Source organism: Anomalospiza imberbis, chromosome 6, assembly GCF_031753505.1.
Source record: "Anomalospiza imberbis isolate Cuckoo-Finch-1a 21T00152 chromosome 6, ASM3175350v1, whole genome shotgun sequence".
Lineage (NCBI taxonomy): Eukaryota > Metazoa > Chordata > Aves > Passeriformes > Viduidae > Anomalospiza > Anomalospiza imberbis.
In genome coordinates, this window is record NC_089686.1 from 38,957,126 (window position 1) to 38,975,820 (window position 18,695).

The window sequence follows — 18,695 nt, forward strand, 5'->3', positions numbered from 1 at the left end:
AATACAGAAAACAGTGAGATATTGCTTCAGTTTCCCAGTTGGTGTGTGTCAGCTCGAGAAACTTGCTGCAAAGTACTGGGACTATGCGTAAGGCAAGAAATCCTGTCCTTCCTAGCACAAAGTTGTTTTGCAACTATTTGTCTTATTCAAGAACAGTTACTAAATCTCTCAAACTTTGAGTTTAATTAATTTCCTGGTTCCTAGGTTATTGAGTCAAAAGCTCTAACATTCTATACTGCTAGATACTATGAATCCCTTGGCTATCCAAAAAGTCCTTCAATTCTGTCTTACCAAAACCTTCCTTCTGCTCCAACTACATATGTGCAAAAAGCAGCCAATCCAGAATGAACAGTGTTACAGCTTTACGAGGTATACCTGAAGTCCCATATCTGTGAGGTTTACAGGTATACCTATTACTTGCATCACATATAAACTGCTTTAACTCCTTCTAGGGGAAAGGCAGACAGACTAAAATTAGCAGAAGGGATATTCTACCTACTCAGGCAGCTGGTCCCTCCTAAACCACTGATTCAGCGTTCAGAGAGGTTACTGCCACTGCAATACCAACATGCTTTTGAGAAATCTGCTTTTCTAAGCTGCTCCAAAACCAGCATTTTGCAAGCAACCTGGATATGCCAAGGCTGCCACCCTACTGGAACATCCTGCCTGACCACTGGACAGTCAAGGAGAAAGAGCACTTTCAGGAATCTATACTTCTCACCACTACACTGCAACAGATCCTTGAAATATATATTTGAAGAGTCTTGCTATAGCAGGTACTCGGCACCTCAGATGAGAATGGGTACAGGTTTCCTTCGTAACCAACAGCTGCCTGAGCCCCAGGATGGCAAAGTGTCCAGGTAAAGAGACCTCCTCCAGGCTTCAACAGCCCTGTGCCATTACCTGAACAGGCTGCAACTCCATCCCATGCAGCAACAGAAGCTGCTACAGCAGGAGCATCTCCTTCACCAGAAGGGCTCCCTTGGAAAACCAGCAGTTACTGGCTTGTAAGGATCAGAATTACGAACCCTCTGTTAAATACATTCCCCAGAACCCTCTCTGAGCTTGCACTGTCCAAGTTGAATGGTGTCAGTTAAGATGGCCTTTCCAGCAGAGCCTTCCAAGCCTGCCAAGAACAAATCCAGCTCCTGCACTACCTCACACTGAGGCACACAGGCCACATACTAGGGCCACATTCAGATCATGTGGACAAAGATAATTAATTCAGTTAACAGTAACTGATTTTAAGTCTGATTAGTAGCTGTTAATTATCCTACAACTGTGCCCTCTCAGATCACAGAGCAATGAACAGAGGGATATAAATACATATAACAGGCAAAAAATCCAAACTAAGGCAACAAGCAAGCTCATGAGATCCAGACAGACCATTCCTGCTTAATGCTCCAGAGAATAACAATACCTGTACTGAAGCAGAGTACTAAGCATAAATAAAATCCATTTTTTACTAACTCATTCTAGACAGCCCTTGAGACCCAAAGTTACAAATCTAAATGCATTTAGTACTGTCAAATGGGTTCAATAATAGACACACTGCTATAATCATCAAAGTGTCTCATCTGTGTCACTGGTAATGTAACCTACTGTCCCTCAGGAAGGTGCAAGTAAATATTCTTTAAGTCATGCTGTACTCTGCTAAGTCTTTGGTGTCACACTTATAGCTTCTGGCACCCAAAATCCCAAAAGAGACACAAACTATTTGTTTTCAGTAAAGCCAAAGTGCAAGGTAGTCCAATATCCTACCACAGTAAATGTAAGGTTGGGAACAATTCTGCTAAGGAGAACAAACATAATCCATGGATGAAGAGAAGTAGCTCTGTTGCAGTAAACTGTTAGCCACTAAACATTCAAGTTTCCAACAGAGAAGCATGAAAAGAGATAACAGAAATGCATATTGCTTGCATCTCCTTTTGAAACGTTTCAGCAGATCATGCTTGACTCCTGAATCCTCTCTGCAGCTTACAGCAGCCTCCTCCTCTCCCACATCCCCCATTTCTGCTATCCAGATATGTAACGGGCTAACACTAGGTTCTATGGAAGCAATTGCTCCACTATCTCTGTCTAGACAATATGAAATTGTCACAAATGACATCTAAAGTACAATTAGCAGAGAAACTGCAATTTCTACTTTCTTCCCCCGCTCACCATGAAAAAAAAAAATCACCCATTATCATCCTCCAGGTTGTCAGTCAATCCTGCAAATGATGAAAATTAACTCTGCTCACCCTGAGACATGCTTCTGTTCCAGCTTGCTAAACTAGAAGGAGGGGGATTGTAGTTTTTGTTTGGTTTATTTTTTTTATTAAAACTACTACAAGATATAAATTGCTTCTGTTCAGCAGCACTGAAATCTCAACTCTCTGATTGAGATCAGACTCCTTACTGTCAGACATCAACAGCTCTGGAACTGCTGCTCTACATTTGCACTGTTAACTCAGGTCTGCAGCAATCACTAGCAAGGGGGTAAAGGAAGCAGACTCCAAGTTACAGGACACCTCTAGACAAGGGAGAGAGAAAGAGTGCACAGATACAAGATATTACAAGCAGAAAAGAGAATTTTCAGGAATGAAGCTGAATGCCAGAAGCTGCAGTTCAAGGGGGAAAAGCTCATGAAGCAATCTCCTCATAGCACATTGGACTATACCTCCATTCTCCCCACGGGGATGAGGATCAACACTAAAGCCTTTTGGGACAGTGATTCATTTCAGCAGGTTTTGAGAAGATACTTAAGCGCAGCAAATTTAACTTTTCAGTAATAGTTTCTAAGGCTATGCAGCCCCTACACCACATCTTAGATTTGCTGTCACAGCATAAGAGTTACTGAGTAACGCTACTCCTAGAGACACTGAGGGAAGGGTTTTCCTCCTCATCCAAAAGGGAGGTGTTAACAAACAGCATTGAGGTTGTTTCCTTAGAATCAAAGGGGTGTTCAGTCAGCTGCCATCCTCCTAAGCTGCTCTACACCAACAACCAGGGCAAACCAGTAAAATGAAGCACTCTAAGGACAGCAATCACACCTACCCCTCCCCTACTCCCAGCCCTCAGCTATGAGAAGAGCTTAAAACAGAAAATTCCTAGTTATCCTTTGAAGGAAAAGTATATTGATGACTCTTGGCAGCCTCTGATTTTCCTCCCCTGGTTTTATGTCTTCCCTGAAAAGACTTTTATATTGCATAATGCCCATTCGGAGGTGAAAATTATCACACTACATATTACATCTCCTTTTCAGCCCTCCAATTTACAGCCAGCACTCAGTTCCCCTGAGCACTCATCCCTGTGAATGTGCTCCTGTGGTTTCTCTTAAGAAGGTAAAGAATAGCAGCAGTTTAAACCTAGATTCCCTTCAATCATCTTCCTCTTATAAACAGGCAATGCATAACCTAAAGATAATGAGAAAGCTAAAGCATGAAAACAGCTGAATGTTCTTCAGTGTCCAATAACACCAATACCCTCCCTCAAACCTTATTCCTGGAGATCAATTATAGCCTTGATAGAGCACTAGAAAACTATTTTAAATAAAAATCTCAACCCAATCCACTGGCCTGGATATTCTTTCTTTCCCTGTTCTCAGAGGAATAGGAAAAAATATTTCAGACATCTGTATTGTGTTTCCTACTTTCAAAAAGCAAATTGAAATCACGTAAGCAGAAAGCATCAAGCATTTTGTTCCACAGCTTCATTTTCCATAAAAGTTTTGTAGTCCTTGTCAAACAGAAAAACACTATTGCTCTTCACCAGTTTCATATTCAAGCTTAAAATAAAAAAGCAATCAGTATGCAGTTCTAAAGATTGCCTGAAAAAATGAGTTCTAAAATTAAGTTTTTAACATAATCTGCTCTGATACCTCTAAGCTAACATTTCTAGACTGCTTCAGCTTTCACATGGTTATGGTTAGACATATTTAGCCTAGCATCAAGCCTGGAGTAAGACGGGTCAGAAACAGACGATTAAGAGAGAAAATATAGTCAAACAAAAGGATCAAGCTTTTCTTAAGATAGTTGTAACCATCTGCAAGAGATTAATAACCTGAAAATACCACTACTCATTAAAACCTCAACCGTCACTTTTGCAGTTCTGAGGGAGCTCCTCCATACCCTTGTTTCACATCTGTGCCAAACAACTCATTCTCAGTGAGGAACTAGAGTTGGTGGCTGTCTTTCTATCCAAACCCTGTTAGGCATCCTTTTCGTCACCTTTTTTTGAAGTTATTCCATACAATGAGCAGCCTTTACAAGATAATTTCCTTTTTTTAGGGAAAGCAAAGATGCAATATGTGATCAGAGACAAGTTCCAAACACAGCCTTTGTAGAACACTTTGGCCTGCTTGTGGGAAAGAACTTCTGTTAACTCTCAAGGTGCAACTAGGGACAGAGAAGACATCCTTCCCAGCTGGAGGTGCAGAGTTGTTCAGAGGAGAAGGTCTGATATAAGGCAGAAGTTAGCACAGAAAGTGATTGTTTCCCCTTCACTGATTCTGGGCAAGAATCCCGCAGAAAACAAACTATAAGGATTTCTCAGAAAAGAGACTGCACTTAAGGTTTTCAGCCAAGATGGGAAGGAATGCAGAGAAAAAGTGCACAATTACAGAACACAATGAAGTGTCAGTAAGAGTTTGAGCAGCAGAAATGAGCACTGGGAATTGAGTTCTCCTAATTAGAAGATGGGGAGCAGAGTTTCAAGAAAAATATGGTTAATTAACCCTTTAAAGTTACTTCAATTTAACTAGAAAGTAACACCACACAATGAATTGTGCTATTACTGCACCTCTACTCTTGGACTAGGAACTCCCATTTCCATTTACCACCTGATGCTGCAGGAACTATGCAGCAACTTTAGAGCTCATCACAGGGAAAGAGGGTCGATTTACAGAAAGTGACAGATTCTTTCAAGACTCAAGGCTGCACTGTTAATCTATTACTTCACCTGCTGAAAAAGGCCATGGATGCATCAGAACAAAAGAGGAATGAGCATTATGGAGAGGTCCTCATCATACAGCATCTCAGGAATTATTAGTTCATAATTTCAACAAGCAAGAGGGAACACACATCCATGACAGACATTAAAAGGGTCAAGACCAGCTACAGCAAGCAGCATTAATTAGTTTTGGCAACAACTCCAACAAGAAAAGAACAATGAAAGACCTTGCACTTCCATTTTGCAAGGGCAAAATCCTTGAGGGACAGGAGGGGAGAAGAAATTAAAATCAGTTCAAGCTACTGCACATGACATTTTGCTCTACAGTGGCAGTTTCACACCAGTGCCCAGGATGGGGCAGGTACCCATGCCAAGCAGAAGACAGACATCACATTTCTCCACCTAGACCCTTAACAACATACCAAAATTCAGCTAGAGGGTATGGGTTTCTAGCTATCATAAAGTTTAAAATCATGGCCAGAACATAGCCAACACACTGAATTCCCTCAGCCTGCAGACAGCTTTACTCTTCTGAGGACTCTTCTGCCTACCTTCATCTGTATGACTGCTTCAAATTCTCTTTGTTCTGGGAGTTCCCGACACCACAGACTCTGTGGACAGCAGAAATCTCTGCTTACCCACACACACAGATCTGCGTCAGCTTCTGGGATAATTACATACAACTCATGTTTCTCCATAGGGAATTGAAGAGGAGGTGTCTTTCTTGAGAGGGCAGAAGCCATTCTGTTATCTCCATAGGTTTCTAAGGCTATGAAAACAGAGGTCTCATTACAAATCAAGCAATCCCTTTAAAATGCTCTTGTTCACGCTGGAGTAAAAAAGAAAGTCAGGTCAACAAATGACTGGCAGGGTAGCTCAGTCACTTAGTCCAGCCTTCCCACTTCAGGAAGACAGGGGAATGATTTCATACTAATGCATTTCAAGCAGAAAAATGAGTCAGTTTCCTGGCAGATACAGAACCCTGTTTATTTACAGCCTTCAGTTTCAGCAGGTGCTCTCTCAAGAAGAGCAAGGGAGGAGGTCACTTACATCATCACGCAAACAGCCATTTGGTGCAATCAGTTAAATATGTATGTGGAAAATGTTTAAAATGCATGTTAGCTATTCAACAGACCAGAACAGCTCAATTGGAGAGAGCTAGAGTCATCACTCTTTTGGTTACAGTTGTATTACTTAGTCAGATCACAGGTCTCCCTCTCTCCTCTTGCTCCAGGCCCACAGATTAGATGAATGCTGCCCTACTGCAAGTTCTCCAACCCAGATTCTGTAATAAGGAGCAAATCATTGGATACAGGCACTTTGTTCCCAGACATACCACATTGTAAGAATTTCCAAAGAGCATGAAGAGTGAGTGCATACATGAAGTATATGTAAATTAAATGCATATCTAAAAATTACAGGGTTGTATTACAATAAAAAGGCACACAAAAATGCCAACATCTCCAGCTCTTCGCCACAGTGAAGAAAGCTACAGAGAGCTTTTAGATGAGCAAGCAGGCCTGAAACAGAAGGTTTCAGAGAGATTTAAGAGAGCCTGCCCAAAACTTGTTTCTTAGCAAAAACCAAAACCAAATTGAAACTTAGACGCTGTTTTAATGTGACTTACCTGAAGCCAGACTATAAGCTGTAAAAATCACAGCTAGATAGTTTAGGCACATCACAGACCTCCATTAATTGTAAGCTGAGCATTATCCCCTAGATAGAATACGATTACATGAACTCAAGACACATAGGTAAAAGAACAGAAACAGGAGCAACTGTACCTGGTCAAGTGAGCCTGTCTGGACATGCTGCCCACCCTGCTGCAGCTGGATCTGGTGGCTGCAGGGAAAGTATGTGCAGACAACAGAAGAGACAGACACCCTAACAAAGGATGGCTTTCAAAAGAGGGAAGCTATTCACACTTCTTCCCTCTCTGTAGGAAAGCTGAGAACTGTTATGTTTTATGGTATCTGTTTGAAGTCAGCCGTCTTTAAACTTCTGAGCAATTTGTGTTTATTCAAGATCCTTGGTCTACAGTCACCTCATATATGCATTCCTCAAAAAAAAACCAAGCAACCTCACAAAAAAAACTACCCAAAACAACAACAACCAACACCCATGCACATAACAAAAAAAAAACCCCACAATCCAATACACACACACACACAAAACCACCACCAAAAAACTCCAAAACCCCACTCAACTCTAAATGTCAATAGAAGCAAAAATAATAGCATATACCTCTACCATTCTCATTAAAACATCACTTTAATTCAAATTCAGTAAGCTTCCTTGCTGTCACACTGCAGCAGGTGAAACTCCAGAACAGTTCCCACAGTAAAGACACTTGTAGGGAAAGAGGTTTCTGTTGCCTGGAAATTGCAGAGGAATAAACTTTACCCATTTCTTTTATAAGTGAACTCCTCATTGCTGTGCCTGGACTAATAAGAGGGGTGGAATAAGGGCAGTGGTTCAAATGGGAAAATACAGTGAAGGTATTTCAGGAGAAGTTATTTCTATACCTGCCTAGTTTGCAAGTCAAGCTGCTACAAGAGGAACATGGGGAAAAGAATTTCTTTTAGTCTGCTACAGTCATCGCTGCAAATTTAAATTCAGGCCAAGAAAAAGAAAAAGCTTATGCCTTTCTGCAAGTTTGGCGAAGGCTGCAGGTACATGTCCAGCTTTCCAAAGCACTGGGGGAAACTCAGCAGCAGGGAGTGACCTCTATCAGTTGCTGCAAGAAGGGAAAGCACAAGGCATCATCCTTCTCACCCACCAACTCTGAGTGAAGAAGAATAGGGCTCTAGCAACCTTACATTATTCTTAAATCAGGAAACTAGCAAAGGCAGGGGAAGGACTATTTGTGCAAGGAAACACACTTCTTTCACTTGTTTTTCCACATAACCAACAGCATACTAAAGAGCTCAAACTTTTAGAACTTCAGAAAAAGTCTTTCCTGCCCACACAGAGACAGCAGGCTTGCTCTGGGGAAAAAACCCACAAAGCTGGAAGGGTGACTGTAATTACCCCAGAGTTCACATAGACATCAACTGACCATTTAGATATCATGGCAGCTTCTCCTGTAGTTCAGGTTATGCTTACAGTCTCATGATAAAACTAATTTGTGTTTTCCATTTTTAGTAAAGGCCAAACAAACAGTACTCACCAAGTTTGTCCACAGCCTGCACATCTCACACATAAACAGTGCTAATTACCATGTTTAAGTGCTCATGTCACCATCAGACTATCATTTCACTTTATGTTCACAACAGACAAATTAGGTCTTTGTTCACTCTTACGTGTCCTGGCTAACATTTACAGAAATCATTCCCATACCACACAGTTCTGGCTTTCTCTCCTCAAGCACATCTTCCCAAACACAAACCCAAACCTCTTCTCTCTGCTGGCAAATCCATTTGTAACTTCCATTTACCCCAATAATCTCACTAACTGCTGAGATATTACTTATCTCTATCACCACCATTTTAAAGAATAGTAACAAAGCATCTTTGGAATTATTTCATACCAAGCCTGATAACAGCACAGCATAAACTCTTCTAAAACTATCACAGTGCACATGGAGGCTACAAGGCTTGTCAGAAAAATCCTTCCTTCCACAGCACCGGTAAGATCTACACACCATAACTTTAAACAAAATACTGAGCACAAACTACAAATGGCAGGACACAAGGCTAGAAAGGTTTTCACAAGTAATGGGTCTGGACAAAAGAGTCAAGAAAATTATGTTGGGTAGGTCTATTTAGATTTAGCACAGACCACACTCCCACTGACTTGCAGACCGAGCCAGTCTCTTCTCCACAGCTCAGGTGTGTCCTTCTGCTCAAGCCTCCCTTTCTCTGTGAACTCAACACCACTGACACAATACATATTAAATACTTGAATAAGGAAGCCACAACTGCTGTAAGCAATTAGGAAAAAAAGAGCAACTACAAAGATTTTTGAGAAATAAGGAATGGAACAAAAGGCAGAATACACTAGGTATGTGTTCTGTCTTCGCCATAAGACATATTTGTAGCTTTACATAAGGTAATTCCCTCCTGCTTTAGTTCCTCTCCCCCAAAAAGTAAAGTGAGTAGCACTACCCTCCGCTCTGATTTTGATAGCAAATGTCAGTCACAGATCTGTGTCTTCCCAGGCAATTCTGTATCCATGGCAGGGGACAAGGAAGTGTTCTGGCTGTTTAGTTTTTAAAGTAAAGATATGAGTGACATACACCCTTTCATACAGTGCTTTGCACAGTGAGAAAGTTACCAGAAGTCAGTACATGCGGAGATCCGATCAGCCTTGGTCATTTACATCAAAAACCAGAGCTGCACATAAGAAGCTCAGGCTCTGCCAGCATGAACTCAGGTACAAAAGCTGCAAAAGTGACTGTACTCTCTTCCATTAAATATACAGCACTGATCACTGTTGGGAAGGAATGGGGCTGCTCCTACCCTGTCAATCTACTTTAGCCATAGACTGGTCCCAATTCTATCTCAAGTCAGCACTGTTTCTACAACTCAGAGCAGGAAGAGGCATCCCCTCAAGGCCTTGAGCAAACTATACCCATTTGCACTAGAAAATAAACAAACCCAACACAAAAAATCCCCAAACATATTTTTGCCTTATGGAAAAGCTCCAAAATTCAGGTAATAGCTCAAAGCATACTTGAAGAAGAGAATTCCCACAGAGCCCTGGGGAAAAAGTGACTGCCCAGACTCCAACCAACATCTGCCAAGCAGTCCTCCAGAAAACAAGCTCTATATTACAAAAGTCGTCCAAGGGGGTGAACAGCCATTAAAATGAAAACAAAACCTTTGAGAAGGGAGGCTACAAAGAAAGGTTTGCTCCAGGCTTGGTAGGCAGTAAGCAAAAAGTCCAGACAAATTCTACAAGGTCTTATAGAGCTCTAACTCCTGAGCATTTACATATCAGAAAGACAAAATACCTGTCTCACCTTAGATCCACATCTATCTCTTTCAAACCCTTACAAAAGCCAAAAGGATAAGCTCCTCTCTTGCTTGCACTCTGTATCAGAGCCATTTCCCATCTGGATCCCCACATTTGTGCCTTTCTCCAAACACTGAAGAACTTGCAATTGTATGGTAACTACAGAGATAAGCTCCCGTTTGGGAGCGGGGAGGGTCCTCAAGCTACCCTTCAAACAAGAACTCGGAAACTTTCAGGTTAGGAAAGGAGACAGAAAGGAGCAGAAGCAACATTACCCCCTTGTGGCAGCAAAGCAATATGGAAATAAGGTCTGAGAAATTCAGAGGAACAGACTAGGTGTTTCTCTTCATAGCTGATGTAAGGAGAGCTGTAAGCGGCCAGAAAGGTCATCGACACTGAAGAGAAACGGGATGAGCTGGAGTCACTGTACTACATGTGACTGGGTTCACATCACATAGCAAGAACAAGGCAGGAGGGACCAGAGTCCTCAAACGAGACCTGACAAAATGAAAGACACAGATTTGTCCCTGGACCCTGGTATATGGTTCCAGGGAAGATGGTTTCACATGTCACTTGTACATAGTTCATCCAACAGACTAAAATACAGCAAAGCCTTAGGTAAGCTGTGCCAGCTTCAACAGGTCAATTATTTGCACAGCACAGTGGACTCTGTCTTTCATATACTCACAAACAAAATAAAGGAGTTTATACAAGGGTCCCCAGACAAGAATTTCCCCACTTCACACACGCTCACTCCTTTCTGCCTGTATGCATGACAAAAGTGTCACTCAGGATGGTTCTAAAGACTTCTCAGATTTTCAGGTAATTTCAATAATGTGTCTTGTCTGTCAAACTAAATAGGTGAGGCAAGGTGAAAACATTATGTATTCATAAAATGCAGGCACAGAGTTACTCATACCACAGCCTACAGAATCTGACCTCCGGAATGAGTGCAGTGGAGTGGTTAGAGAAGTTCAACATAATTGCCAGACAAAGCTTCTTCATAGAAGAATAAGGATGATAACCATTTCTTTGTGAACCATAAGTTTCATGCAAACCTGCCTGACAATAGAATAGAACACACCTTTCATTTGCAGTAATGTACTCAAATCTCTAGACAAAATAAACAGGTAAACCAGATAAAAATTATCCTTCTCATCTGTTACAAGCAGCTAAATCTAGAGAGGACAATTTTCCTCTTCCTTCTTTTCCCCATCTATAGGAATTGTTTCACTGAATAAGGTTTGAAATATGTTAGCAGGGACACACATCACTACTTGCTCCTCGCATCCAGAACTCAGAAACAAAAATCAATTTAGAAACCTAATTATTTTCCTTTTTTTTTTATAAAATCCCTACACTAATTCTGTAGATGTCACTTGAGTCATACTAAAATAGCCAAAGAGAAAATCTGAATCAGTTTTATTAGCCAGCATTGCACCATACCTAGCATTAACTGCTGAATTGATACATATTTTAGCAGAGATCACTGCTAGATTCTGTGTATCACTGTCTTAAGAAGGTGGCACCAGCTCCTCTCAAATAAGCAGCTAACTAGAAGAATCCTCTTTCATTGCCTGTTCAACTTGTCATTATCAACCTGAATTGGCCCAGAAAGCAAAAATGGCTTTAAGTACTTAGAGGTTTGTTTCCCTCAGAGATTACTAATACAAGACCTCCTCAACCCATTTTTAAATTAACAGGTAGTTATAAAAAAATTAAATTAGCTATCATCTGTTGCTCAGTTATCCTTCCTTTACCCACATCTTTCCAACAGCTTCTATGACCAATTTTTTGCAGCACATTTCACATGGCAACTTCAGAGATTTCTGAGATTCTTTTCACTTTGATGTTAAAAGTGAGGCAAAGACATCCACAGGGGAAAACTCCCTACATTTGAATTAATAAAATCAGCGTGGAGAACCTCAAAAAAGCTGAAGCTCAGTCTCATGAACTTTTGCTTAACACAGACCATAAACTTTCCCCAAATTCATGCCTCACCAGCACAACTTCAAGAAGCACACAGCTCAATGCCACACTACTTTCAGGCCAGGCTGAAATGTGATGGGACTCCTTGTATTGCTGAGGCTCTCAGTGACATGCTTCTCCTAAAAGAGGTGCCAGAGCTGTTAGGTAGGAATAGTGCCATTACATGCTTATTAATGCCTTTGTGATCAGTCCAAGATCATTAGCCTAGGATCATCAGAAAGAGCAGAATTCTCTCCTTACCCAGCTGACATAGTTGCATCAACAGAATTCAAAGAACAGCCTTCACTAAACTACCCTATTAAATTAATTGATCCTCAATGGCAATGTTTTCCCAGAAAGCTACTTCTTAACTCGGAAGGCCATATCAGGGAAGGAATCTTGCCTATGGACAGGGAAAGAGAACACACAGTTTCCAGACACAATTTTTATCTTCTGTTTTTCGGCTGACCTTAGAATATAGAGCTCAATTGCCCAATGAGGACATCTAATGGAGAGACAAAGAAGAACAGAATTATAAAACAGGTTATGAGCACATCTTGGATTCCAACACTAAGAATTAACCAGAGGCTGATAGGCACAAAATTACATTGATTGGAAGTGTGTATGCAGTTACCACTTATACCCTCAGGTTTGAAGGCTTATCCTCCCCTTTTGTATTTTGTCAGCACTTTCAGCATTACTTAGTTTATATCTCAGGACCCTCAGACTCCATCTTTGCATGCTTTTGTAGCTCCAAAGGTTAATAGACACTTTGGACTCTTCTGTGCAGAAGTGGTTCCAGCACTTCCCACTGTGAAAGCATGCCCTAGGTCTGGGACACATGAAGGCTTGGTAAAAGATGCTCACTCTATACAAAATTTAGGTAAGTGAGTGCTTGCTGACTTGTTAACAGATTCACAGGACATTCTGAGTTGGAAGGGAACCACAAAGATGATTAAGCCCAACTCTTAAGTAAACGGCCTGTATGGGGATTGAACCCACAACCTTGGTGCTATTAGCACCATGCTCTAACCCAACTGAGCTAATCTCATCTCCCATGTTCTATAAAGAAAAATATAAACAGCTAATTTGAGAATGGCAGAAAATTACACCTGCAGGATAGAGCTATCCTGCATGCAGGGATCCTTTCAAGGGAAAAGATTTCATAAAGCCCCAAGCCCATCCAATGTGTTCAACAAGAAAGGAAATGAAGTTTTACTTCAAGGAACTTGCCAGAAGCATTTAATACCAGACTGCCCACTGCTTCCAGCTTCTTGCTTCAGAACTCTACAGATAACCTTAACTTCAGTTAGAACAGAAGCAGAAACCCCTGCTGTGCCTGTTCTTTAGAAAGGCCTGATAACAGAACCAGGAGATTGGGAAAACAAGAGTTCCTAGGAGATTCTCAACAACTTCTGCCAGAAAGGTTTCAATAAAGGTTTCGTGTTACAGGAATTCCTCTGGAATTAAGCTCATGCATCAAACTACTCACTCCAAATCAGAACTCTCAGTGAAAAGCACCTGTTTGCTCAGCTTATCAGGTAGGCAAGTAACCCTTCATAAATGCTACAGCCAGTGGAGCAGACAGCAGCAGCCACCATGGATGACAGGCAAAGTGACACAGAGATTTAGTCATAGGACTCTCATTAGACTCCTGCAGGCTGCAGTGGATCAATTATATGCCTCAGGACATTTTTAAATTATAGTTACCACAGAAAAGATCGTATCTACATATCCCACTATATCTCATTGTCCAAATATGTGCCAACTGCCCAATCAATAAGAATGTTATTTGCCCAGTTATTTCTGACACTACAGTGACTCATCCCAGAAAACGAGACACAGTGGAGATGACATAAGTATGTACCACTGTTTCAAAAGAAAGATAACGCACGACTTACTCAAGTGCCATTTTAAAGCTAAATTTGTCAGCTCCTTCTTACTCTTACGCCCTTTAATAGGGGACAAGAGGATACCTGACTTAAATTAACAGTAGGTAAGTTCAGGGCCAAAAAGTAGCTCCCATGTAATCAGCCTGAGACTCTCATTATGGCAGGCTATTAAAAAAAAAACTGGGGCAAGGATTTAGAAACTGATGAATAATTCTATGACCACCACCACTTATTTTATGCAACTACAACAACAAGAAAGGCAGTCACTGTTCCAGGCTCAGTATAATCAGCTTATCTGCAGGACAGAAGAAAGAATTCCCTTTCTTCAGCCACTCCTGTGTACAAAGCCTTCTTAGTTACATCTGCATCCAACCTGGAAATTTTGCTTTTATACAGCTCAAAGCATCTGTTTCAGAGAAACAGAAAGACTGAAGCTTTCCTCTGGTGAGAGCACAAACCACTTGACAAAGAAGATGTGAAACCGAAACCCAGCATGGAAACCCCATCCAAAGTATCAATGTAGCTGTATCATCCACACAAGCCAGTGAAGACACTCTGACACAAAGGACACATCTTCCCTGATGCAAGCTCAATTTAGCTTATCCAGTTTATTGTATCATACCTGAAGCAGAAGAAAAATATCCTTCCAAAAAAAAAAAATCACCTTCTTAAAAATGAAGACCGCAAAGCCTAAAATCTTCAGTGATCAGTATGTCCCCAACCAGCTCAGGTCAACAGGAGCCACTTTCAAAACTAATCTCTCTTATCAGCGGCAAACCAACTGCATATACCCAAACCACTGACACAGAGCTTTGACTTTTTCCCCCCTCTGGGCAACTCTGAGGAAATTATTGTTAACCCTTTTAACTTAACAACTTACTCATGCCCAGTTTTCCATGTCAACCCTGGGCAGATTCTCCATGCATAGCACGTGATGATAGGGTGTGTGACAGGGAGCACAAGGGACAGCATTAACACACCCTGAGTTTCCATGCTTCTGCAGGGTCTCGGAAATACCAGGAGCACAGTTCACCCCAGAGATCTGCTAAAAGAGCCCATCCTTTTGCCTGTCTGTACTACCATTGAGAGGTCCAGTCTCTGCCCTTACAATCTTCAGAACCCAACTGCAGCATGACAATGGCAGCTATAAATACATCAACACCAACATCTCTACTTTCATCTACATGAATAGCACATGGCCATATGAGAAAAGGTTTTTAACTCTGAAAATGTTGAAAAACCTCAGACTACATGGGAAAGGTTTAAGGAAAAATAGAGGAGGAAGGGCAAGCATGTATCTTACCTCCTGAGTGAATCCTCCTCTGAGCTTTCCTCAGGCATTTCCTGGTTTAAGGCCTCCTGTGATACATTCCCAGGTCTGCTTGAAGCCGACTGGCTGTAAACTCTTTCCCAGTGCCCCGTCTCCTGGTTAAAGACCACTCCCACGGTCCTCTCCTCCTGCGGGGTGGAAGAGCTGCCCAGCTGCAGTCTGCTAGAGGCAGGAGCTCTGCCCTCGGTTCTCTCTGCAGGCTGCACCTGGCTGGTATTTGGAGGCACACCCTCAAATGTGCTTTGGACCTGCCCTGGTGTGTAGCTAGGCGTGCTTCTTTCCCAGCGCAGCGTGTCATTGTTAAAGGTCAGCAGGTTATGACAAGCACGACAGCGGTTCAGGTGACCCCGGGACAAATTGGAATTGTTTTCACTGCTTTGTGGAGTCTGCTGATGGGAGGGACCGGGTCGATCAGGCTCAATGTTGTTGTTGAGCATTTCTTGAGCCTGTTGCGACTGGCTGGGCTCCCCACCAATCCCCTGATCTAACTCCTGAAGCCGGTCATATTCCAGGAAGAATCGCCTCAAATCACACTGGAGCTCATTACGAATGCTGGCTGGATTGCTCGGGCCAGCACCACTACCACTGTTCACCTCAGCCCCTGGGGCCAGAAAGCCCCTCCCTTCTGTTGCAGAGGTATAGACTGATGCCTGGGAACCTCCCTCCTGCTGTCTGAGCACCGACAGCAAGCTCACAGAGGAGGCACTGGTCCTAGGGGGAGGCATGGCTTCCAGCTCGGACCGAGAGCTCATGTTCAGCACTGTCCTGGACCAGTCAGACCCACCCAAGCCTGAAGCCATCTCTCTCGCAGACTGTTGGTACCGGGACTGGTGGCCTGCCAAGGACCCGCTGAGGGACCGCCGTGTGGGGCCCAGGCTAAGGTTGCGCAGGGTGTTGCCAGCAGTGCTGCTCTGAACTGTGCTGAAAGCAGAGGGCCTGTTAAGTATCCCCTGCTCCTCCTGCACTACGGATGCCTGCTCTGGGGGTTGATAAGGCTCTGTCTGCACAGAGGAGAAGGAAGTGCCAGTGGCCCCAGAAGACGTGGAGGGTGCGTTTTCCTGGTGTGGGAAGAGAGAAGAAGGAAGTCTTGTACTAGAGCATCGGCTGCAAAGGCACAACATCCCCAGGTGCTGGCAGCACTCTGCTGTGGGATAGCTGACTCGCTCCCGGAGCCTGTTATAGACAGATGCCCTTGTGTTCTCACTGGCTGGAGGCGGAGGTGGTGGTGGTGGAGGCGGTGGAGGGGATGGGGTAGCAGAGTCTTGAACACTGTTTTGCTCTCCCACCTGTATGCCAGAGGAGCGGGAGGACAACATATGCAGGAAGTTGTGGAGGAGGGGTGTGCGCCTCACAGGCTGAGACGGAAGGATAGCGCGCTGACGATAATGCGGCATCTCTGTGCTGTCCACGGAGATTTCCACTTCCTCATCGCTCTGCAGAAGGAAACAGGCAATGTTCAGTCACCTCAAGGCAAAATTCTATACTTCGAAATAAACAGCAGAAAGTCAGCTACCAGCCAAGACAGATGAAAGGATGTGGTAAGTCCCTTCTTAAAGGCCTTGACTTAGAGGAAACTAATTGAGATGATTTCTAAGTTCATTTTATGGATCTAGACAACCTCTTTCTACAGCCCAGTGAGCTTTCACAAGACACTGTTCATACAAACAAAAGTATCAGTGTCTGAGGGTCAGAAGCTGAGGGGAGAATTGTTAATACCTCAATTAAGTTGAAATCCAAAAGAACATCACAACAGAACTGAAAGAACACGACCACTGAGACCTCTGTCCCACCGTTAGTAAGACACAGAGGGCAAAACAAACACCTTTTGGAAAGCACTTTATCAGCCGTGCACATAACATAAGAACATGTTACATTGTTATTGTATCACCAATTGAGGTCAGAAAGAACTCAGCTTAAGAAGACTTCAGGTTTTCAGAAAAGCACAAGTCTGCTTAGAAACAGACTAGGGCTAAAGTACATAGAGCACCTTTTAACTAGCCAGTCAATACAAGTCCTGACATTCCCCTTACCTGCTGGTTAGAAGGGTTAACGATTGCTGTGAGCAAGTAGTGTCCCAAGGGATCAAACCGTACCAGCCTAAAACAAAAGCAGTGCCAGAATATCAATCACCAGTTCACATTCCACATTGACACAGGAAGCTGAACACAGCAGGGAAGAAAACCCCACACGACATGTTTGCAATGAGAATATTACTACATTACCATCATATTTTTATGAAGGATATCAAAGAGTTTATGCATTAAAAAGAAGAAAATGTCCCTATCTAGCCGAAGACTGCAGTTATTTTATAGTCCACAGCAACACTACACCAAAGATAAAAGCTGGAAGTAAGTACTGCTGCATCAATTGAAACAGCCAGAAAATTTAAAGGAATACACGTGTTTATATTAAAAATGGAATTGGTACAAAGGGAGAGATTAACATGCTTTGATACCACATTGTTGTCTTATTTTTAAATTGCTCAAAAGCAGGCATCAGGTTTCCAGCAATCCAGTTTCCTCTACAAGTGTGCCAAAGTAATAGCTCAGCACTTTGTTCCAGCAGTTCCTGTGTTTTCTCATCCTTATGGCTGACAAGTTTAATTACTAAGATTACAAATCAACATGAAGTAGATTCTGGACATTTAATGGACACATGCCCTATTACAAATATGAAAAACCAAGTTGATCTATTACTTTCAATTGCTTTTTCTTTCTGCCCACAGAACTGGTTTTCTACCAGCTGAGTCAAGGAGCTGCAAGCAACACTTCACTGCCTGAGTGAAAAGGGTTCAGCATCCCAGAGGAACCTCACATACACTTTCTAAACCTGACCATTTTTCACACATAAGTGTTCTTTTCACCCAGAAGCAGGAGCTCACCTGACCCGCTCCATTTCACTGGCCGTTTTCACCACTGCAAAAGGCTCCCGACGACTCCAGTCCCAGAAATGTATCTCATTGGCAGTGGCAATCAGCAAGAGCTGAGCCGTAGGATGAAAAGCAAGTGATGCAATGGCATTGTTGCTATCTGTGAACCAGCTCTCACTTCCACCCTAGAGTGAGGAGTCAAGAGCCACAAGCAGTTTATCACAACGTTTGCCATCATTAAGTTTCCACGTACTTGCCATGCCTCCCAGCCTGCCTAGAGCATTGCAAGTGAGGTGCTGTCTTGACAGCAACAGCCGACACGATAGGAGGTCATTCGCCCGGTCTAAAATGTAACACTACTTGCAACAATGACCACAGATGTATTTTTGTAGGTAAGTGTGTCTCAATCAGCCTGAAAAAATGCTTCATAAAAAAAAACCAAAAAAACAAACAGACAAGCCCACGTGCTTTGTCTCTCTGCCATTTACCAAACTGGGTAGAGCAGCAGATTCTCTAATGAACAGTTCAGATATGCTCAGTGGAATAACAAACAGCATGTCTCTCACAGAGGCTAAACAGGCACCTTGCACAATGTTCTCCAGCATTACCTGTACCCCTGCAATCAATGAAACAGGTGCTGCTAAGAAGCATGACCTACCTGGCAGGACTCAATGAAGAATCTGTCACCTCCTCTCTAGAGAGAAGAGGATGGCTACTGTCTGTTCTATGCTTTTACACACAGGTCCCA

General features: G+C 42.6%; 1 protein-coding gene across 4 annotated transcripts in view; it reads right to left on the bottom strand.

Moving 5' to 3' along the window:
• AMBRA1 (autophagy and beclin 1 regulator 1) overlaps positions 1–18,695 on the bottom strand; it is a 126,074-nt gene that overhangs the window by 95,205 nt on the left and 12,174 nt on the right. For all 4 annotated transcript variants that reach the window (XM_068193564.1, XM_068193563.1, XM_068193561.1 and 1 more), the window contains exons 5-7: positions 17,960–18,132; positions 17,109–17,175; positions 15,052–16,511 (exon numbers count right to left, since the gene is read on the bottom strand). In XM_068193564.1, coding sequence (XP_068049665.1) covers positions 15,052–16,511; positions 17,109–17,175; positions 17,960–18,132 — 1,700 coding nt within the window. The remainder of the gene's footprint in view (positions 1–15,051; positions 16,512–17,108; positions 17,176–17,959; positions 18,133–18,695) is intronic.